The following is a 23,060-nucleotide window of genomic DNA, read 5'->3' as shown; positions in this document are numbered from 1 at the left end:
AATGACACTCATGTATTTTTAGACCAGGACCATAAACCATAAAGATAAAGCTGTAGAATCTATATGATTAAGGCCAAGTCTACTATATGCTTGAATGCGATTACAAAAAACAAGACTTCATAATAAAAGCCCTGCCTAGTCAACATTTTGCATTCTGGTCTCAAAGTGACTCTTTCCCCTTTTATACCTTTATGCAAACAGCAGGAAGATATATATAAGAATTAGCTAGTTCATTAAAGGGTCTGTTTGGCATGTTCTTGCATTTTACACAGAAATTACATTCCACTGCTGCCATCTATTGGTGCCCGTTGGTATTTGTTTTAAGACTTCTGTTTATGTGTTGCTGCATGCCTAAGTAACCAAAACTGTTATTGTTTCTTATATTTAGGATGATGATTTGCAAACACAGCCTTTAGTATTATATTTCGCCACATATGGCATTTGTGCTGTAGACATGAATGACAGTAATACTGCACAAAGCCTGACCAGAATATTTTCTCATCAAATGCTTTTATCTACTAAAAAAAAAAAAAGAAAAAGAAAAAAAGTCAACAATCTACATAATTATACAAGTCCTCTTTTACACAATTAACGATTCAAATAATAGATACTACCAGGCCCAGTAACAAAAATGTGTAATTTGCTAAATTATAGGGCTACATTTAAGTAATAAACTGACACATTTTATACCCTGATTGGTTTAAATATGTTTAATGCATACATTATACCTTCAGTTCAGTCAACATGGAATCTTGATCATTCGCCTGGTGCTAGCATGTCCCTGGAAACATTAATTTGAAGAAAACAAATAAATAATTTCAACAGGCACTGCTTTTATGATCATCCTGCTGATCAAAACCACTCTAAGACCAGCCTCCTAAACCTGCTGATGGAAGACCAGCTAAGACCAGTCAACAATTTAGGCTGTTTTTCACATTCATTCTTTTTTCTTTTTTCTTTTAGCAGGGCAGACAGAGATAATGATCTATTCAATAAAAGGAGTAAGAAAATGCTTACCCACCAAAAGGCTTTGTTGAATATCTTTGAAGAAATGTGGACCATGTGTGTCAAATTTTCCATGCAAAGAGAAAATGCTAATGTGAATGTGCACACAGATGATGACAATTATAACGTGCAGGGAAAGATTTCCATGTAGGTAGTAGAAATTTCAATGTCATGTCAGCAGATGATTCTACTTTTATTGCAAAAGTTGTGTTACAGGAATTGTATCATACATACATACATACAGACAGACAGACAGACATATGCAGTACTGTGCAAAAGTCTTAGGCCATTAGTACTTTCACCAACAAAAATGGTTTTAAGTCAGTTAACTCTCTTTTGCTGTAGTAGGAAATATCAGTTTACATTTACAAACATTCATTTTGCCATCAATTGTAATAATCCAATGATAATTTTGTCTGACAACAGCCAGTGCTCCACACAGAGATCTGATCTGCAGTTTGCCTACAGAGCCAACAGGTCTGTAGATGGCGCAGTTAACATGGCTCTCCACTTCATCCTCCAGCACCTGGACTCCTCAGGAACCTACGCCAGGATCCTGTTTGTGGACTTCGGCTCTGCGTTCAATACAATCATACCGGCTCTGCTACAGGACAAGCTCTCCCAGCTGAATGTGCCTGATTCCACCTGTAGGTGGATCATAGACTTCCTGTCTAACAGTAAGCAGTATGTGAGAATGGGAAAACATGTTTCTGACCCCCGAACCATCAGTACTGGCTCCCATCAAGGCTGTGTTCTTTCTCCTCTCCTCTTCTCTTCTCTCTATACACCAACAGCTGCACCTCCAGTCTGTCAAACTGAAATCTGCAGATGACACCACCCTCATTGGGCTCATCTCTGATGGGGATGAGTCTGCCTATAGGTGGGAGATTGACCATCTGGTGACCTGGTGCAATCAGCACAACCTGGAGCTCAACGCTGTAAAAACTGTGGAGATGGTGATTGACTTCAGGAAGAACCCAGCCCCACATGCCCCCATTATCTTATGTAATTCCCCAGTGGAAACTGTGGACTCTGTCCGCTTCCTGGGCATCATCATCACCCAAGACCTCAAGTGGGAGCTCAACATCAGCTCTCTAATTAAAAAAGCACAGCAGAGGATGTACTTCCTGAGGCAGATGAAGAAGTTTATCTTGCCAAAGACAATGATGGTTCACTTATACACTTCCATCCTTGAGTCAATTCTCACTACCTCCATTACCATGCTGCTGCCACTGCTAAGGTCAAAGGCCGACTGAAACGTGTTATTTGCTCTGCTGGTAATCAGATGCAACCTTCCAGGACCCTGAAGCGGGCAGTTAAGAGTGTGGCTGACACTTCTCACCCTGGACACAAACTTTTTGAAGTACTCCCATCTGGCAGAAGGCTGCGGTCCATCAGGACCAGGACCTCACGCCACAAAAACGGTTTCTTTCCATCCGCAACTGCCCTTATCAACAATAACCAGGACCCATCAGGGTTTCTTACTCACGCCCATGGACATTACACAATACATTAAAAATAAAAAATAAAAACCACACCTCAGACTGTAAACAGTTGCACTGGACCCTCACTGCACATCTTGCACAATGTTCAGAAATGTACTTCCCCACTTCACATATTCTGCACAAATGTAGAGTTAATGTTTTTTAATGTTTAATGATTAAAATGTTTATTTTGTATTTTTATATTTAAATTTTATTTTATCTCCCTAAATTATCTTTATATTTTCTTTATTGCATAGCTTTTACTTGCCTTACTTTAAAATCGTTACCTCATTGTTTTTATTATTTGTTCTTGATCTTCTGTTGTCTTGTCAAGCACCAATTTTACCAAGACAAATTCCTCATACACATACAGTACTTGGCAATAAACGTGATTCTGATTTTGATCTGATCATCATCCAGTCTGTCTGGACTGACATGAAGAAACAGAACAAACTGAGACAGACTAAATTCATAAGAACAGTGCCAACATCTCCAAGATGCTTCAAGAAACCTACCTGCAAACTACGTGCAAGTGCACCGAGGGCAAAAGCTTTAAACGCAAAGGATGGTCACACCAAATGTTGATTTAATTTAGTTAATAGAAGTTAATTGATAAATACAATCTATGACATTATTTTTGACAGCATCCTCATTTTACAGCATTTTTACAAAAGTGCCTAGAACTTTTAACAGTACTATAGCTTTGCAGGTAGGTTTCTTGAAGTATCTTGGAGATGTTGCCACAGTTAAAACCTTTTTTTTTTTTTTTTTGCAAATGGTGAAAATGGGAAAATGGTTTTCTGCAAATGGTGAAAATAATAGTGTTCTAATCATTTTGGCCACCACTGTGTGTATGTGTATATGTATATGTATACAGGTATATCTAAAAAAAAGTAGAATATTGTGAAAAACTGCATTTTTTTGTAACATTTCAAAACAATTATCTTTCATATATATTTTAGATTCATTACATGTAAAGTAAGACATTTCAAAAGTTTTTTTGTTTTAATTTTGATGATTAGAGCTTACAGCTCATGAAAGTCAAAATCCAGTATCTCAAAATATTAGAATATATCCTAAGATCAATCAAAAAAAGGATTTGCAAAGCAGAAAAGTTCAAGTTCTTTAAAGTATTTTAATTTATGCACTCAATACTTTGTCGGGGCTCCTTTAGCACAAACTCCATGCAGCATCAGTGAGGTGTGGCATGGAAGCCTGTGGCTCTGCTGAGGTACTATTGAGACTTCAGCTCGTCTGTATTGTTGAATCGACTGTTTCTCATATTTCTCTTAAAAATATCCCATAGATTCTATATGGGGTTCAGGTCAGGCATGTTGGCTGGTCAATCGAGCACAGTGATATCATGGTCAGCAAAGCACTTGGAAGTAGTTTTGGCAGTGTGGGCAGGAGCTAAAGCGCTGGAAAAGCAAATCAGCATCTCCATAAAGCTTGTCAGCAGATGGAAGCATAAAGTGCTCCAAAAACTCCTGGTAGGCGGCTGCATTGACTCTGGACTTGATAAAACACAGTGGACCAACACCAGCAGACGTCACGGCACCCCAAATCATCACTGACTGTGGAAACTTCACACTGGACTTCAAGCAGCTTGGATTCTGTGCCTCTCCAGTCTTCTTCCAGACTCCAGACATTGATTTCCAAATAAAATGCAAAATTTACTTTTATCTGAAAAGAGGACTTTGGACCACTGAGCAACAGTCCAGTTATTTTCTCCACAGCCCAGGTAAGATGCTTCTGACGTTGTTTCTGTTTCAGAAGTGGTTTGGTAGTCCTTTTCCTGAAGACGTCTGAGCGTGGAGACTCTTGATGCACTGACTCCAGCTTCAGTCCACTCCTTGTGAATCTCTCCCAAGTGTTTGAATCAGCTTTGCTTGACAGTATTCTCAAGCTTGCGGTCATCCCTGTTGCTTGTGCACCTTTTCCTACCCAATTTCTTCCTTCCAGTCAACTTAGCATTTAATATGCTTTGATTCAGCACTCTGTGGACAGCCACCCCTTTCAGTAATGACCTTCTGTGACTTACCCGCTTTGTGGAGGGTGTCAATGATTGTCTTCTGGACCATTGCCAAGTCAGCAGTCTTCCCCATTATTATGGTTTCAAAGAACAAGAGATACCCTGAATTTATACTGTAGAGATGGTCGTTTAATGAAACTCAAATATAAATATTCTAATATATTGAGATACTGGATTTTGACTTTCATGTCAAGCTCTAATCATCAAAATTAAAACAAAAAAAACTTTTGAAATGTCTTACATGTTATGAATGTAAAATATATATGAAAGTTTAACTTTTTGAAAGAAGTTACAAAAAAATGCAGTTTTTCACGGTATTCTAATTTTATGATGTACCTGTACACACTCACCTTGCTAGTACCGGGTACCTAGAACTGCTTTAATTCTTCGTGGCATAGATTCAACAAGGTGTTGGAAACATTCCTCAGAGATTTTGGTCCATATTGACATGATAGCATCACGCAGTTGCTGCAGATTTGTCGGCTGCACATCCATGATGCGAATCTCCTGTTCCACCAAATCCCAAAGGTGCTCTGTTGGATTGAGATCTGGTGACTGTGGAGGCCATTTTGAGTAAAGTGAACTCCTTCTCATGTTCAAGAAACCAGTCTGAGATGATTTGAGCTTTATGACACAGTGCATTATCCTGCTGGAAGTAGCCATCAGAAGATGGGTAGACTGTAGTCATAAAGGGATGGACATGGTCAGCAATAATACTCAGGGAGCCTGTGGCGTTTAAACGATGCTCAAGTGGTACTAAGGGGCCCAAAGTGTGCCAAGAAAATATCCCCCACACCATTACACCACCACCACCTGCCTGAACAGTTGAGACAAGGCAGGATGGATCCATGCTTTCATGTTCTTTACGCCAAATTCTGACCCTACCATCTGAACGTCGCAGCAGAAATCGAGACTCATCAGACCAGGCAACGTTTTTCCAATCTTCTATTGTCCAATTTTGATGAGCCTGTGCGAATTGTAGCCTCTGTTTCCTGTTCTTAGCTGACAGGAGCGGCACCCGGTGTGGTCTTCTGCTGCTGTAGCCCATCTGCTTCAGGGTTCGACGTGTTGTGTGTTCAGAGAGGGTATTCTGCATACCTTGGTTGTAACAAGTAGTTATTTGAGTTACTGTTGCGTTTCAATCATCTCTAACCAGTCTGCCCATTCTCCTCTGACCTCTGACATCAACAAGGCATTTTCGTCCACACAACTACCACTCAATGTATATTTTCTCTTTTTCGGACCATTCTCTGTAAACCCTAGAGATGGTTGTGCGTTAAAATCCCAGTAGATCAGGAGTTTTTTTAAATACTCAGACCAGCCCGTCTGGCACCAACAACCATTCCACGTTCAAAGTCACTTAAATCCTCTTTCTTCCCCATTCTGATGCTCGGTTTGAACTTCAGCAAGTCGTCTTCACCACATCTAGATGTGCATTGAGTTGCTGCCATGTAATTGGCTGATTAGCAATTTGTGTTACCAAGCAATTTAACACGTGTACCTAATAAAGTGGCCAGTGAGTGTATATACTGTATGTATATATATATATATATATATATATATACACACATATATATATATATATATATATATATATACAGGTGCTGGTCATAAAATTAGAATATCATGAAAAAGTTTATTTATTTCAGTAATACCATTCAAAAAGTGAAACTTGTATATTAGATTCATTCATTACACACAGACTGATATATTTCAAATGTTTATTTCCTTTAATTTTGATGATTATAACTGACAACTAATGAAAGTCCCAAATTCAGTATCTCAGAAAATTAGAATATTGTGAAAATGTTCAATATTGAAGACCCCTGGTGCCACACTCTAATCAACTAATTAACTCAAAACACCTGCAAAAGCCTTTAAATGGTCTTTCAGTCTAGTTCTGTAGGTTACACAATCGTGGGAAGACTGCTGACTTGACAGTTGTCCAAAAGACGACCATTGACTCCTTGCACAAGGAGGGCAAGACACAAAAGGTCATTGCTAAAGAGGCTGGCTGTTCACAGAGCTCTGTGTCCAAGCACATTAATAGAGAGGCGAAGGGAAGGACAAGATGTGGTTGAAAAAAGTGTACAAGTAATAGGGATAACCGCACCCTGGAGAGGATTGTGAAACAAACCCATTCAAAAATGTGGGGGAGATTCACAAAGAGTGGACTGCAGCTGGAGTCAGTGCTTCAAGAACCACCACGCACAGACGTATGCAAGACATGGGTTTCAGCTGTCGCATTCCTTGTGTCAAGCCACTCTTGAACAAGAGACCGCGTCAGAAGCGTCTTGACTGGACTGCTGCTGAGTGGTCCAAAGTTATGTTCTCTGATGAAAGTAAATTTTGCATTTCCTTTGGAAATCAAGGTCCCAGAGTCTGGAGGAAGAGAGGAGAGGCACATAATCCACGTTGCTTGAGGTCCAGCGTAAGGTTTCCACAGTCATTGATGGTTTGGGGTGCCATGTCATCTGCTGGTGTTGGTCCATTGTGTTTTCTGAGGTCCAAGGTCAACGCAGCCGTCTACCAGGAAGTTTTAGAGCACTTCATGCTTCCTGCTGCTGACCAACTTTATGGAGATGCAGATTTCATTTTCCAACAGGACTTGGCACCTGCACACACTGCCAAAGCTACCAGTACCTGGTTTAAGGACCATGGTCTCCCTGTTCTTGATTGGCCAGCAAACTCGCCTGACCTTAACCCCATAGAAAACCTATGGGGTGTTGTGAAGAGGAAGATGCAATACACCAGACCCAACAATTCAGAAGAGCTGAAGGCCACTATCAGAGCAACATGGGCTCTCATAACACCTGAGCAGTGCCACAGACTGATCGACTCCATGCCACGCCGCATTGCTGCAGTAATCCAGGCCAAAGGAGCCCCAACTAAATATTGAGTGCTGTACATGCTCATACTTTTCATGTTCATACCTTTCAGTTGGCCAACATTTCTAAAAATAATTTTTTTTTGCATTGGTCTTAATTGATATTCTAATTTTCTGAGATACTGAATTTGGGACTTTCATTAGTTGTCAGTTATAATCGTCAAAATGAAAGGAAATAAACATTTGAAATATATCAGTCTGTGTGTAATGAATTAATCTAATATACAAGTTTCACTTTTTGAATGGTATTACTGAAATAAATCAACTTTTTCATGATATTCTAATTTTATGACCAGCACCTGTATATATATATATATATATATATATATATATATATACAGACCTGTACATTTCATATAGTTGCCCATAGACAAATACGATGCAGGGCAACAACTCCATAAATGCAGTTATACACTAAAATTCAAGATATCGGGGAATATATATATATATATATATATAGTATCTCACAAAAGTGAGTACACCCCTCACATTTCAGCAACCATTTTAGTATATCTTCTCAAGGGACAGTACTATAGAAATGAAACTTTGATGTATTGTAGAGTAGTCAATGTGCAACTTGTATAGCAGTATAGATTTACTGTCCTCTGAAAATAACTCAACATACAGGCATTATAGTGAAAAAAAGCTGGCAACAAAATTGAGTACACCCTTAGTGATAACAGCTGTACATTGTTTGACCATGCAAAGCCACATGTCCTGTTCATCATGTTCATGTTTTTGTCTGCTTGACAGGACCATACAAATGTGTGTATCTTGTATTAGAGCAGTTACAATTTGGTGCTTTGAGTACAATTCTCTCATACTGACCACTGGATGTTCAACATGGCACCTCATGGCAAAGAGCCCTTCGAGGATTTGAGAATTAGAATTGTTGCTCTCCACAAAAATGGTCTAGGTTATAATTAGTTCGGTAACACCATGAAACTGAGTTACAGTACAGTGGCCAGTGTCATACAGAGGTTTTCCAAGATGGGTTCCACTCGGAACAGGCCTCACAAGTGTTGAACAAAGAAGTTGAGTCCTCGTGCTGTGCGTCAGGTGCAGAAGCTGGCTTCAAAAAACAGACGCATGAGTGCTGCCAGCATTGCTTTAGAGGTTGCAGAAGCAGAAGGTCAGCTTGTCAGTGCTTAGACCATACACCGCACACTGCAACAAGTTGGTTTGCATGGCTGTCGTCCCAGAGGGAATCCTCTTCTGAAGCTGGCTTACAAAAAAGCCTGCAAACAGTTTGCCGGAGACAACCTGTCCAAGAGCATGAATTGCTGGAACCATGTCCTGTGGTCTGATGACACTAAGGTAAACTTGTTTGGCTCAGATGGTGTCCAGCATGTGTGGTGACGCCCTGGTGAGGAGTACCAAGAAAATTGTGTCTTGCCTACATTCAAGCATGGTGGCGGTAGCATCATGGTCTGGGGCTGCATGAGTGCTGCTGGTACTGGCGAGCTGCGGTTCATTGAGGGAAACGTGGATTCCAACATGTACTATGACATTCTGAAGCAGAACATGATACCCTTTTCCAACATAATAACGACCCCAAACAAGATGACACCTGCCTTGCTGATGAAGCTGAAGGTGATGGAGTGGCCAAGTATGTCTCCAGACCTGAACCCTATTGAGCACATGGGGGGCATCCTCAAGCGGAAGGTGGAGAAGCACCATGTGTCTAACATCCAGCAGCTCCGTGATGCCAGTATGGAGGAGTGGAAGAGGATGTCAGCAACAGCCTGTGCAGCTCTGGTGAATTTCATGCCCAGTGCTAGATAACAATGGTGCTCCTACAAAATATTGATACTTTGGACACAGTTTTGACATGTTCACTTAGGGTGTACTCATATTTGTTGCCAGTTATTTGGACAATAATGGCTATATGTTGAGTAATATTTAGAGGACAGTAAATTTGTACTTCTATACAAGCTGCACATTGAGTACTCTAAAATATATCCAAGTTTCATTTGTGCAGTATTGTCCCTTGAGAAGATATACTAAAATTGTTGGTAAAATTTGAGGGGTGTACTCACTTTTGTGAGACACTGTATCTCTCTCTCTCTCTCTCTCTCTCTCTCTCTCTACACCCCTCAAATTTTACCAACAATTTTAGTATATATATATATACATACACACATACATACAGTATTAAAAAAAAAAAAAGTATCCAATATACAAATTATACAAGATGTTTTACATTTAAAAATTTGAAAACTTTTTTGCAATAATCTAATTAAACGAGTTGTAAAGATTTCCAACTGAACCATCTCACAACTATTCTTGCTAAAGTACTACCTCAAATCATATGGCGTACTGGGGAAAAGTATTATTTTTCTGAGAAAAATTGTTACAACTTCTCAGAACACATAGAAACCACATAGCAGTCATCCACATTTTCTTCAGTAACTAAAACTTTTGTTCTAAGGCAAAATAAAAAATCAAATGATGTTTAAATGATCTTTCTAAATTTATTACATCACATTCAAAGACATTCAATATATAAAAACAACAAAAATCAAACAAAACAAAACTATTTACAAAATAGAACACAGTGGATTCTGAAATATAACGGATATGAGTGAAGTGCATTATAAGCCGTTTTCTTCAGACTGAGAGAACCAAAACGAGTTACTCTACTAAAATATCAAAGAAACCACGGACTGAATCAACACAAACACTGTCAGACTAGGTTAAAAGAGAGTCCAGGGAATAAATACGGCTTACTTCCTGCTCTCTTTCACTCTTTTCTGTATCTCAGAGCATTCATTGTCAGAGAGCGGACTGACACACAACACAACTCCTCTGCCCGTCTGATCCACCTGCACGCTCATCATACAGCACATATCCACCAGCTCTCTTTGACAATGCAGAATCCCGCTGTCCACCTCACCGCGTCTTGCCAGGTCTTTCCGCAGCACTCGAGCCTCCAGTGCCGTGTAGCCGATGAGTTTGGTGAGCATGGCATCGGACAGATCCACATCCAAGTACCCGGTTCCGTCTGATATGGTGGCCCCGAGTTCCCACACGCCACTACTGCTGCGCAAATTTCCTTTGAGTGTAACAATGAAAGCTTGTAGTCGTAAAATCTGAACTTTGGCGGGCGGCCAGTGGTCAGCCTGTAGCATGCAGAGGTACGGTGGAGTAGGTGCCTCTCGTTCGCAACCAGAAGATCCAGATGTGTTTGTAGAGGGACTTGTAATAGATGTATGAGGAACTTCATTGAAGATTCTGCTTTGGTTGGTGGTGCCAAGCAGAGTTTTAGAGCGAAAAGTCTGTCTTGGTTCTTCAGTTTTGAGTTGGTTGGGAAAGTATGCTTCAGGTTCCTCAACTGCGTTTGTAGAGGAACTGGCAACAGATGCATCAGGAACTTCATTTAAGTTTCTGCTGTTAAGAGTAGTTCTGGAGCGAAAACTTAAAAGGCTTGGTTCTTCAATTTTGGTCTGGATTGCATCAGGTTTGCATTCTGAATCTATTGGGCACATCACACTGTCCAGCTCTTCTAACGGGATATCATCGAAGTCCTCAGGAACATCGTCCACCACATTTTGTGGAACATCGTCAAAATTGTCTGGAATACTTCTGAAGTCATCATCTGGAATTTCATCTATATCCCAGTCGTCTTCTCTGGAAATGGGTACCGCTTGAGGACGGGGTTGCGACTGAGGTGGTCTGAAAGAAGCTTCTGAAGCTATGCTGTTGTAGCCGCTGTCAGCTACCTGATGATCTACTGGAGCCTCTACGCTGGCCAGGAGCTCCTGGTCATCTGGTTCCTCACCTTGTGGATGGTTCTCCTCAGGCAAACCGAGTGTCCCGCAAAGCACCCTGCGCTGAGAGTAAATCTCCGAAAGCTGTTCCACTTCCCCACCCAACACCTTCACGTTCTCTGCTTTCAAGAGCAACACCCCGAGACGGACGACAATAGGACAGACTAGCTGTAGCTTGGTCCCGGGTGGCAGGTCGGTGCTTAAGGCCGGGATGGGCCGGTATTCCATACCCTCCAGACTCTGGACTCCATCCGTGAGCTGCAACATCAACATACGTGTGGGCTTGGCCTCCCACGGCCGCTGCGTTTCCGGCGTAACCGCCGAGACTTGATCATTGGAGCAGTCGGTGCCCCGAATACGCTGCAGTTGAGTGTAGGCAGGTTGGCTGACATCTAGTAGGGAGTCCATCTGAAGACAGTAACAGCTGTTTAGTTCTGTTTTCTGTGCCTCGGATAGTCTTTCGGGGAGCACCGGGTGGGACAGATCTCGCAGGTCAGTCAGCAGCCATTGCTCCAGGACGCGCTGATTCAGCAGCGACTGAGGCATGGGTTCGCTTTCCGCTTCCTCCTTTATCCAGTTCACACAAGCGTCCAGCCAGGCATGAGGGACCTGGATGTGCCACTGAGAACGCAGCCATGCCTGGGTAGCCTGGACTTCACCCGCTGACATCCTCTCACTGTCCCGAGCACTAGAGCTTCAACTGTTAAACACAGAAAGAGGCAAATGTGGATTAATGACTTAAGAATTTAGTAAAGACTTTTAAACTAATGCAATTTTTTAAACATTTTAAATCTAAGGCTATCCAATTAAGTTTGTCGTTTGTAACTATGCATTTGAAATTTTACACACACACACACACACATATATATGAGAGAATTTGTCATATATAGATATATAGATAACAAATAGATCCTTTTTACACTTTTTCAAAAAAGCATAGCATTCAATTTGTAACTTCTTATACTGTATTACATTACACAATACTGTTTAGCATTAAGTACAGTAATTAATTACTTAGGAATGCATTACACACAACACTGCAATGTACAGTCTTTGTTATGAACAGATAAAGCAGACACCTTACTAGAAAATCACACATGGAGGCTGCATGGTGTCCACTTCGCCATAACCTACACTACAGGTCTTCTTGTGACTCCTTAACTGCGACTACTTTACTTTTTTTAATACTTAATTGAGTAACCTCCAAAAACCATCACATTTACCTCATGTCAAAAAGAGACTGCGCTTTGCGAAAACATACCAAGCAGTCGTGCTAGCCAATCATACAAAGCGTTCTTAAAAGATTGACGTTTCTTTTGACCAATGATTGTCCGTGACACTTCTGGAGTTTCGGTTATGCTGCAGTTTGGACCAATCAGAGCGCGACTTTTTGTGGAGGGAGGCGCTTTCATTGGTCCGCGCTACAGCGGGGTTAGAAAGATTTAGTGCGTCATTGTTGTTGCGAAGGGTGAGTACGACAGGAACAGGTCGGCAGATACGTTTCCTGATACAAAAATCACTTTATCATTGTTTTTACGCAAGTATCCAGTACGTTGTTGTGTCAAACTGTTTCACAATCTTTAATTATTAAGGTACGTTTCCGTGCACACGGCCGCAATTTGCATTATGCTTTCTTGCGCTAGCTAGCTTCATCTCTAGCTAAAGGAAACTAGCAACCGTAATCATCCAACGTCAGTTGCTATAAGAAGTGTGTGTTTCTTTTCTACTTATTTTACTATATTTATTTTTACCACGAGGCGTAATAAATACGAAATATTCTTGATGATAGAAGATACTTTTATGGTAGTTAGCTAGCTCGTTAGCTTCCTGAAACTTGTTAATTAGCCAAAGATGGCGACTAACTAATTCATTTTATATTAATCAAACGGAGAGCTTCAAATCTAGACAACATCATCGTTAGAAATCATTTGGCGAATAGTTTGTGCATCACAGGCGAGTTTGAACGTTCTTGTGGTGCACACAGTGCTGTCTAGGCAGGCAGCCTATTAGGGGTTGAGACACAACCCAAGTGTAGGTTTGTTTTCCAACACTTTACCAGGCAGTAAATAGTTGCATTGCAGTACATTGTTGGAGAACAGTTACCAGGACATTTAGTTTTAGTTCTGCTTTTGTATAACTCATTATATAATTGTTTAATTCTTCCTCCTCCTGTGTTTTGCACCAATCATGCTCAGCAGACAAAGAGCACTGTTCATTTTGATAAGATCATTAAGATGTTTATACACAAGCTTAGGACTAGCATCCTATCAGGTCATGTAATATTTTCATATAATATCCGTTTGGACAGAGAGGGCTGTTCATCTCTGCTTGTAGATAGAAAATGGATCCAGAAAATGACCCACAGGAAGAGGAAACTTTCAGCAACAAAGACAGTAATGGTAAGATCCAGTGATTATTTTTAGTTTTTTTTTAAAAGGCAAAATAAAAATGGAACTAATGTTAAAAAAAAAATCGTCCAAACATTTTATCATCCATATCTTCCCACTGGATAAAATCCCATCCTACTTTTCTCATGCAGTATCTTGTTTAACCCTGTAAGGCCTGACGTATGAAATAACAGCTGTAAAATTGAATGTTTTTGAATTATGACAGTTTATTAAACATTTAGACAAAATGAGAACTTTGTTTTTGTTGAGTGTCGTCTTTGATACATCAGGCTTTTATGGCTCATAAAATATATATATATTTTTTATGTGTGGGAAATCAAGTAAACCTTTGCTGCTTCAGACCAGTAAATGTTCATTGTGAAACAATAAAAAAGTTAGTTTTACTTAAAAAAAAAAAAAACATCCAAATATTTCACAGCAAAAAAACCACACCTGAAATTTTTGCAATTATACTAAAAGGCCTTTTACTTCCTAAAATATGTTAACTATCAATCAGACGAAGATGGTGTGGAGTAGATTATGAGCAACAGTTTTTTCAGCAAAGTTCTGATCGTGTTGATAATTTAAATACGATACAGCAGGCTTTATAGAGTTGAAGCTGCCATGACATGAAAAATTTCCCTGATTTCTAAATACAAATTATAGATTTTCATTTTTTTTTTTTTTTTTTGACCTCGTCATTTTTTATCAAAATATAACACACTACAAAATAAAGATCTTCTACTTCTATTTCATTGCAACTTTTCCATGTAAAATGGATTTCAGGTAAGCGTTCCGCTGATGACATGGATGAGGACAGGCCTCATAAGCGATTCCGAAATTCTGACGACATGGTGGAGCTTCGAATTCTGCTACAGAGCAAAGTGAGTCACTGATTTTCCCATTTAGTTTCTCTTGATGTCCCTCAGTTCTGATCGACTCTTTTCTCCAGAATGCCGGAGCGGTGATTGGAAAGGGTGGGAAGAATATTAAAGCTCTGCGCACAGATGTGAGTACTCTTCTGTTTAGTTTGCACATTCTCACTCTTTCCATGCACATAAACTATGGTAGGTGGAGCTCGCATGTCTGTAGAACTGGGTTATATTTTAGAATATGTATTAAAGCCACTTTAAAGGAAGTCCAAGAAAAAAAAAAAGATTTTGTGGAACCAAGGCAGTTTGTGTTACAAAAGCAGTGCTTTGTATCATAAATACCCCACATTCTACTGTACTCTTTAGTTAATTGAAGAGTATATGAATCTTTGATACTGGCCTAGTACATATTCTCATAATCTCTGTTCCTCTCCTGTTCTCCATTCTCCTCCAACATTATGAGAATTGAAAGTCACACTGAAAGTGTTTCCAATTAAAAAATGTATTCCTTTTCCACTCCCTCTCCCCTTTTCCTTGTTTTTTTTGTTTTTATTTTTCTGTTCATTTTTGGCCAATTCCCATATTCCGGATCGACTCGTACCGCCCACCTGTGTTGCCGTCTGACCTCCTGACTCCCTGGTTGGCCACACCCATAATCGCGCCCTTCCTATTGGGCGGCTTACTTGATTGACATCTGTGTGCTTGATTGCTCTGGGTGCTTGGCCCCGCCCCCTGCAGTACAATGCCACTGTGTCAGTCCCAGACAGCAGTGGGCCCGAGCGGTACGTGCCACTCAGATACTCCAACCTCCAAGTCATATCAGCTCTGTTATTGCCAATATCAGAACTGTTTTAACATCCTTAATGTACAAACTACTCCCTTACTGCCATGAAACATGAATATGATATCAATATTAACTGTTTTGCTATGTTCAAATGCCTTTTCTGTCATGTAAGGAAGCCCTTTCCCACCCTGTTTCCCTCTCCAACAACAGAAACTTCTCTGAAGTAGCTTTTTTTGTACCTTTGGGAAATGTACTTTCTCCACAGTTCTCATTTGAAAAGTTTCTTGCTAATACAAGGCTGAATTTATTGAGGGTGAAGGGGCGGTGTAAATTACATTTCTCCCTTTTGTCCGTTGTATTTCACTGTTGTGTTTGACTTTTGAACTTTACTCCACTCTGTTCATCTGTCTCTGCTCTTTCTGCCTCTTCTCTGCTGGATCTCCTGGAGCTCCTGCTTCATTCATGTTCATCTCTGCCATTGTCTCCGTCTCTCTTTGCACTTTGTCACCCCTCTATCATTTTTAAACTCCTCGCTGTCACACTGCATATCTGACCTTCCCTGTATCTTGACATTTCAGCAACGGGAAGGAGCTTCAGTTTGTTTTTCTTTGTTTTCCACTCCCCTTTGACAAAGGAGTGCATGACTCCATGACTCTTTGGGGTCTGTGTCCTCTCCTAATTGTTAAATGCACTAACAAAAAGCAATGATGGTACTCTTCAGGCTCTATGTATTGCTAATATCGGTTCTTTTCTCTCTTCTCGTGGAATGCGACTCATTATTTTGACAGAATTCTAAGCATCAGTGCTGATATTCCCACAATAGCTGAGATATTGCTGAAGGTCATACCTACTCTGGAAGAGGTGAGTTGGTTTTTTTGTTTTTTCCTGCAATTCAAATGAGTCAACTAAAATGTAACTTATAAAAATCCTATAAAGTGAACACTACCGTAATAAAAAGTGAATTTTTTGGGGTTTATTTGCCATGTTTCAGCGCATTGTTACGGGAAGAGCCTCTCACTAGCGCATAACTTAGTTCAAGATTACTTGTGCATTTCCAACTTTTTGTGCATAAATAAGTTGTAAAATTATGTTTGTTTACATAAATATCTGATTGTCATATACCCTAATTAACCCGCTCTAACAAGTGCTTCAGTTTACCGGTGTTCTTTCAGCTCTTCAGCTCCAACAGCAATGCTGCTACTTAAAACAGTGGTTTTAATTTACTTTTTCAAAATCATTGATGCATTATTAATAATAATCACCACTTTTATTTTTCTCTTATTATTTATCAGCAATATAGTAATGAAAATAATTTCATTATTGGCCATACAGAGGCTATTCCGTTTTATTGATGATCAATAAAATGGAATAGCCTCTGTACGGACAATAATGAAACGATTTTATCAGATCCATGACGCATGCATTTTAATTATGAACACATTTAATGATGTAATATGACTTGTTTGCATTATTTATGCATTATTTTATTTATTAGTAGTTTTTTTTATGACGAAATTTGGTAACGGGAGCGTAAAATTATTTCAATGTCAATGATTCAATTACCAATGATTCAATTACCCATTCATAAAGACAGTCACGTACTTCATTCCTGAACGAATCAGCCATTCGAACGAATCAATTAAATGAATGATTCAGTGATCAAATCAGTAACATACCGCCACCTACTGGCAGTTTTAGTTTAATTAACATATCTTTTCTGTTATTTAAATCATTTAATATTTCTACGTTCAAAATTGTATATTTAAAACATTAACCTCAACATGAATTTAATTGCATTCTGAGCCTCATTAAACATCTGCAAATACACCTACAAGCCACTTGTGTGTTCTTCTGTGCCACCTCTGTAGTGCAAATTTATTCCTTAAATACTGTTTTCATTTTATTGATATCGTATTCTACTTCTTATTCTACTTGTTTTTATTCTGTTGTTTTAATTATAAATTATAAAAAGCTTATAAATATACACTCACCTAAAGGATTATTAGGAACACCATACTAATACTGTGTTTGACCCCCTTTCGCCTTCAGAACTGCCTTAATTCTACGTGGCATTGATTCAACAAGGTGCTGAAAGCATTCTTTAGAAATGTTGGCCCATATTGATAGGATAGCATCTTGCAGTTGATGGAGATTTGTGGGATGCACATCCAGGGCACGAAGCTCCCGTTCCACCACATCCCAAAGATGCTCTATTGGGTTGAGATCTGGTGACTGTGGGGGCCATTTTAGTACAGTGAACTCATTGTCATGTTCAAGAAACCAATTTGAAATGATTCGAGCTTTGTGACATGGTGCATTATCCTGCTGGAAGTAGCCATCAGAGGATGGGTACATGGTGGTCATAAAGGGATGGACATGGTCAGAAACAATGCTCAGGTAGGCCGTGGCATTTAAACGATGCCCAATTGGCACTAAGGGGCCTAAAGTGTGCCAAGAAAGCATCCCCCACACCATTACACCACCACCACCAGCCTGCACAGTGTTAACAAGGCATGATGGATCCATGTTCTCATTCTGTTTACGCCAAATTCTGACTCTACCATCTGAATGTCTCAACAGAAATCGAGACTCATCAGACCAGGCAACATTTTTCCAGTCTTCAATCGTCCAATTTTGGTGAGCTCGTGCAAATTGTAGCCTCTTTTTCCTATTTGTAGTGGAGATGAGTGGTACCCGGTGGGGTCTTCTGCTGTTGTAGCCCATCCGCCTCAAGGTTGTGCGTGTTGTGGCTTCACAAATGCTTTGCTGCATACCTCGGTTGTAACGAGTGGTTATTTCAGTCAAAGTTGCTCTTCTATCAGCTTGAATCAGTCGGCCCATTCTCCTCTGACCTCTAGCATCAACAAGGCATTTTCGCCCACAGGACTGCCGCATACTGGATGTTTTTCCCTTTTCACACCATTCTTTGTAAACCCTAGAAATGGTTGTGCGTGAAAATCCCAGTAACTGAGCAGATTGTGAAATACTCAGACAGGCCCGTCTGGCACCAACAACCATGCCACGCTCAAAATTGCTTAAATCACCTTTCTTTCCCATTCTGACATTCAGTATGGAGTTCAGGAGATTGTCTTGACCAGGACCACACCCCTAAATGCATTGAAGCAACTGCCATGTGATTTGTTGATTAGATAATTGCATTAATGAGAAATTGAACAGGTGTTCCTAATAATCCTTTAGGTGAGTGTATTTTTTAATTTTAAATAAAAGATGACATACTTTTAATAAAGTGAGAAAAATGCCATTACAAAGGTAAAAGCTAAATTCCCTGTAAATCACTTTTAAGGAGTCAAATATCACCTCGTAATGGGAAGGTTAATTTTTGATCAGGATTTTTGATTATTGATTTGAAGGTGCTCTTACATTTTTGACCATGCTGCTGGATGGAGAAAAGTAAGCGTAGAGCCCTGATAGGATGTGGCTTTTAATGATGAGACCTTTTGTAATCAGGCTCTCAAAAAGTTATCTTATCGTTTATCGGCTTTCCAAATATAAAGAATTATCGGTATCAGGCAAAATTCTCATATCGGTGCATCCCCAATATATATAAACTGTATGTGTGTATGTTACATGGGATTTGAATTACATATTTGATTCTCCTCTCTGATTGATTGGACAGTATCAACATCATAATGGTGTGGACTTTGACTGTGAACTGAGGCTGCTCATCCATCAGAGTCTAGCTGGGAGCATCATTGGGGTGAAGGGTGCCAAGATCAAGGAACTTCGTGAAGTAAGACATTGAGAAGAGAATTTGTATTTCCTACAAATTATGAATTTCCTGTGCTGATCTCAACTTTTTCTCTCTTCCAGAGCACCCAGACCACCATCAAGCTCTTTCAGGAGTGCTGTCCTCAGTCCACTGACCGCGTGGTGCTCGTGGGGGGCAAAGCGGAGCGGGTGGTGGAGTGCATTAAGACCATGCTGGAGCTCATTGTGGATGTCAGTCAGATTCAGACAGTTTGACGGTGCTGTTTGTCCAGGTGTCATTAGACATGTTTCTCATGAACTCTCTCTGTCTCTCCAGGCACCCATTAAAGGTCGAGCTCAGCAGTACGACCCTAACTTTTACGATGAGACGTATGACTACGGCGGCTTCAGTATGATGTATGAAGATCGGGGCCGTCGGCCTATGGGCGGCTTCTCCTCAAGGGGGCGTGGCAGCGGTAGTGGCGGTGGCTTTGATCGGATGCCCCCCAGCGGAGGCCGTGGCGGCCACCACATGCAAAACAGGAGAGACTATGATGACATGAGCCCACGCAGGGGCCCCCCTCCTTCCCAGAGAGGGGGAAGAGGAGGGAGTCGTCCTCCACGAAACGTGCCCATGGGACCCCCACACAGGAGAGGGTGAGACATATACTTATGTCATCTATATTTGGTTTTGGCCGAGAATTTTAATTTTGGTTTATCATTAAGTATTGATTTGTGTTGACTGACAGTTTATGGACGCTGTATGTCTCTTTATTGTGACAGTGATGATCAGTACTCCTACAGCTCCCAGCGTGGCCACATGGATGAACGACGGCAGTAAGTTCTTTATCTGGATCTGCATTGTTTAAATTTTCCCTTGTTATCAGTCATGTTGGCTTTATGTTGTGGAACAGTATTTATTATAGTAGGATGTGATATTAGCTTATTGTTGCTTTGCATTTTTTCTCTCCAGTGGGGAAAGACGAGGGCGCAATGATCGTTATGGAAGCAGCATGGTCAGTATTCAGTCTTTTTGTGATTTTATTATGTTTAGTTCAGTTTCAAGACATGTCTCACAAAACTAGATCTGTTAATGTTGGAATGTTCATTATGTATGATTTATGTGCACATCATTACAAAAAAAAACTTGTAATATTTATTCAGAAACATTAACATGCCCAAATTTTGCTATTACATCTCTTTGATGGTGTGTGTACATGGGCAATTATGCTGTCCAATGGATAGATGAGTTTCAATGCTCCAGCAAACAGCTGACCAGCAGTCACATGAACAATCACAACAGTTAAACAACAAAGATCTAATTAATTCTCAATGGCCAAAATTAAGTACTCTCTTAAAAAAAAAAAAAAAATTTATATATATATATATATATTTTATTTTTTTTTTATTTATTTTTTTTTATTATTATTTGACAAGCTATTTTATACAGAAGCCCATTTCTACCACAGAAAAAAATAATAATAATTGTATTTTTATCCCATCTTTTTGTTTCTGTGTGTAAACATTTGTATTTGTGGTTTTTGATTCTCACATCTCTATTCTCTTCTCTCTTATTTTGCAGAATGAAGGATACGGTAAGTTTGTCTTTAAATGCATGCAAAAAAAATGACTTTTTTTTTTTTTTTTTTTTTTTTTTTTATAGTTTTTTTTTCACCTTTTAAGCCATGTTCAGCCTCATCAAGGCCTTTGAGAAACTTTATCAGCTACTCACACACTTGCTCTGGCTGAGCACTACACACCTAGACTGATCGTTAGAACAACATGTGAAGCAACCAATTTATTTATTTTCTTTACATGCTGTTTAAGGGCGATTAATCTTAAAAAAAAAAAAAAAAATAACTGATGAAAAAGAAAGTTTGTCCAAAAATAAGTATTTTGCAGATTTTACAGATGTTTCTTATTTAAATATTTAGTGAATATGAAACTAAATTGATGCTTTTTGAAACTGAAAAGAGTGGCCCAGTTTACACAAGTCGTCTTCATCTGTACACAAGGTTATTTACAGTTTCTTTTTGTTTTTCTTAAATCAGACAACACTTCATCTTGGGATTCCTCTTATCAGTCTGGTAAGTATTCGCTCCTATTATAAAGAAGGCCAGCTGACTTTTTACATTTTTATTTAATTCTCCAGTAATTGTAAATTACTGTAACTTGTAAATCTCCCATTATGATGATTTCCCCCTCTCTTTATGCTCAGGTGGAAGGAGTAGTTACAGTGAAAGTCCTGTGATCACCACACAAGTGACGATTCCTAAAGATGTGAGTAAATCACTCATCATGCGATGCGCTTTACACATGAAACACGTGTTTACCTCCCTCTGCTGTGATTCTCAGCTGGCGGGATCCATCATTGGTAAAGGCGGTCAGAGGATCAAGCAGATTCGTCATGAGTCCGGAGCATCAATCAAAATTGACGAGCCCCTGCAGGGTTCTGAGGACCGCATTATCACCATCACCGGAACCCAAGACCAGATCCAGAACGCTCAGTACCTGTTACAGAACAGGTGTGTGACACATTCAACGACTTCAGCAGCTCACAGCTCAGTGTTGTCAAACGCACCGGGACTTGAGTACAAAGTCAATTAGTATGTGCTTTATAAGTACAAATAAACAGCCAATATGCTAGTAATATGCATGCTAATAAGCAACTAGTTAACAATAAAAATTGGTCCTTAAAATGAAGTGTTACCAGCTAAATAAATAATTGCAATAGTTTTTGCTGTGGTAGTGAAATTGAGCTATAGATCTTTACTGGTATTGGTAGAGACTACTGAAATGTTAGTACTGTAATCCCAGTGAGCTACAGTATTGTTGCTGACTGATCGTTTCTCTCACGTGTTTTGTTCTCCAGTGCTCTGCACCTCTTGGGACGCCAGAACTAACCAGCCCACCTTTCTCAGGATCTCCATCCAGCTGCAGCTCAAGTCCGGTCACCACGTGATGGCCTGACACATGACGTGTCCCTGTCTGTCACCTGCATAGGAATGAATCATAGAATCGTACGAACCCGAGCCCTTTGGTTGTCCTTGATTGTGGATTTGGTGGGATTGTTTTTTTTTTTTTTTTGCATTGTTTTTATAAATATCAATTTTATATGGGCCAACTCTCAGTTCACAGAGATCTTGGATGAGCAGATAACTGCTGTTCAACAGGATATTGTTGTTGTTTTCCCTTTTGGAGTGAATATTTTGAGAGTTCTGAAGTTTTCCATTATTCCAAACTCTTGATCCAGAATGTACACAGTTACACAACAATTATAATTTTTTTTTTTTTTTTTACACCTTGTTTTTCTGAGCGTTCTAAAATGGCATTAGATAGAGAATGAAATGTAAATATCCAATGATACTATGGAAAATGATTACTATGGACATGAATATATCCTTTCCTCTTTCTGTTCCATGCGTGTAATGTTTTATCCTCAGAAATGCAGATAATATTTTCACCAGGTACTGAAGGCTTGCAGTACTTTTTTTGTATGTCTTTTCTCCTGTCCGTTGCTGGGTTTTTTAAAATCTGGTGTTTAAAAAATTTGCTCTACCTCTGGAATTTTTTGTAGGTCTGACATCCAAAAAGAAGGCCCACAGTCAGTTTTTTTTTTTTTATTAAAGAAGAGAAGAAAAAAGTGGATTTGAAGTTTTAGACTATATTTGTGTCAGAGCAGGACAATAATTCTCACGCTCCTATTCTTTGTTTTATTTTTTTACTCGAATTGTCTCAAGTTCTCCTACCAGGCACATTTGTAGAGTTTGTCATTTGTCTGAAATAAAAGAATTGCCATTTTTTTCCAGCGTGGTATGATTTTTAAATAGTGTTAGTATTATATGATGAAAATCATCATGGCTGGACAAACTAATTAATAATCACAAACGTATAGCAACAGTATAGGCCTACTTCACAAATGTATTTAACTAGGATGTTTTTGTGCTTTTGTCTGAGACTTTGCATTGCTCTAAACTACTGGCTATGGTGGGATGTGCTTAATAATTGTGAAAATAATGTGTTTATGTCCCTAAACAGGATTGATTTTCTATATGCAAAATACAAATTGAATTCATTCATTCATTAGTTTTAATGATATTTAAATTTGATTAGGTTTAAAGTTTTGCAACT

General features: G+C 39.5%; 2 protein-coding genes across 27 annotated transcripts; one reads left to right on the top strand and one right to left on the bottom strand.

Moving 5' to 3' along the window:
- Nucleotides 1–9,858: 9,858 nt before the first annotated feature.
- LOC306849531 (recQ-mediated genome instability protein 1-like) lies at nt 9,859–12,450 on the bottom strand. Of its 2 annotated transcripts, none has more exons than XM_079384634.1 (2): nt 12,402–12,450; nt 9,859–11,878 (listed from the first exon to the last, which is right to left on the bottom strand). In XM_079384634.1, the coding sequence occupies exon 2, from the start codon at nt 11,845–11,847 to the stop codon at nt 10,135–10,137; it is 1,713 nt and encodes a 570-aa protein (XP_079240760.1). In that variant the 5' UTR covers nt 11,848–11,878; nt 12,402–12,450; the 3' UTR covers nt 9,859–10,134. The 2 variants fall into 2 exon arrangements, with proteins under 2 accessions (XP_079240760.1, XP_079240759.1); XM_079384633.1 differs by having other exon boundaries at nt 9,866–11,878; nt 12,263–12,440.
- A 132-nt stretch (nt 12,451–12,582) lies between these two features.
- On the top strand, nt 12,583–22,730 carry LOC306849468 (heterogeneous nuclear ribonucleoprotein K-like). 25 transcript variants are annotated; one of them, XM_079384510.1, is made up of 17 exons: nt 12,623–12,770; nt 13,513–13,577; nt 14,352–14,449; nt 14,518–14,574; nt 15,176–15,219; nt 16,010–16,082; nt 17,802–17,858; nt 18,859–18,972; nt 19,053–19,181; nt 19,267–19,586; nt 19,713–19,766; nt 19,903–19,945; nt 20,512–20,524; nt 20,981–21,016; nt 21,148–21,209; nt 21,285–21,454; nt 21,802–22,730. In XM_079384510.1, exons 2-17 carry the CDS (start codon nt 13,520–13,522, stop codon nt 21,830–21,832), a joined length of 1,359 nt encoding a protein of 452 aa, XP_079240636.1. In that variant the 5' UTR covers nt 12,623–12,770; nt 13,513–13,519; the 3' UTR covers nt 21,833–22,730. The 25 variants fall into 25 exon arrangements, 3 of the variants coding, with proteins under 3 accessions (XP_079240637.1, XP_079240636.1, XP_079240635.1); XM_079384509.1 differs by having other exon boundaries at nt 12,637–12,770; nt 13,487–13,577; XR_013782318.1 differs by lacking the exon at nt 20,512–20,524 and having other exon boundaries at nt 12,583–12,646; nt 13,487–13,577; nt 19,903–19,956.
- Nucleotides 22,731–23,060: the final 330 nt, after the last annotated feature.

Source organism: Barbus barbus, assembly GCF_936440315.1.
Source record: "Barbus barbus genome assembly, chromosome: 29".
Classification (NCBI taxonomy): Eukaryota; Metazoa; Chordata; class Actinopteri; order Cypriniformes; family Cyprinidae; genus Barbus; species Barbus barbus.
The sequence above is the reverse complement of the archived record's forward strand: the minus strand, read 5'-3'. Positions and strand labels throughout refer to the sequence as shown.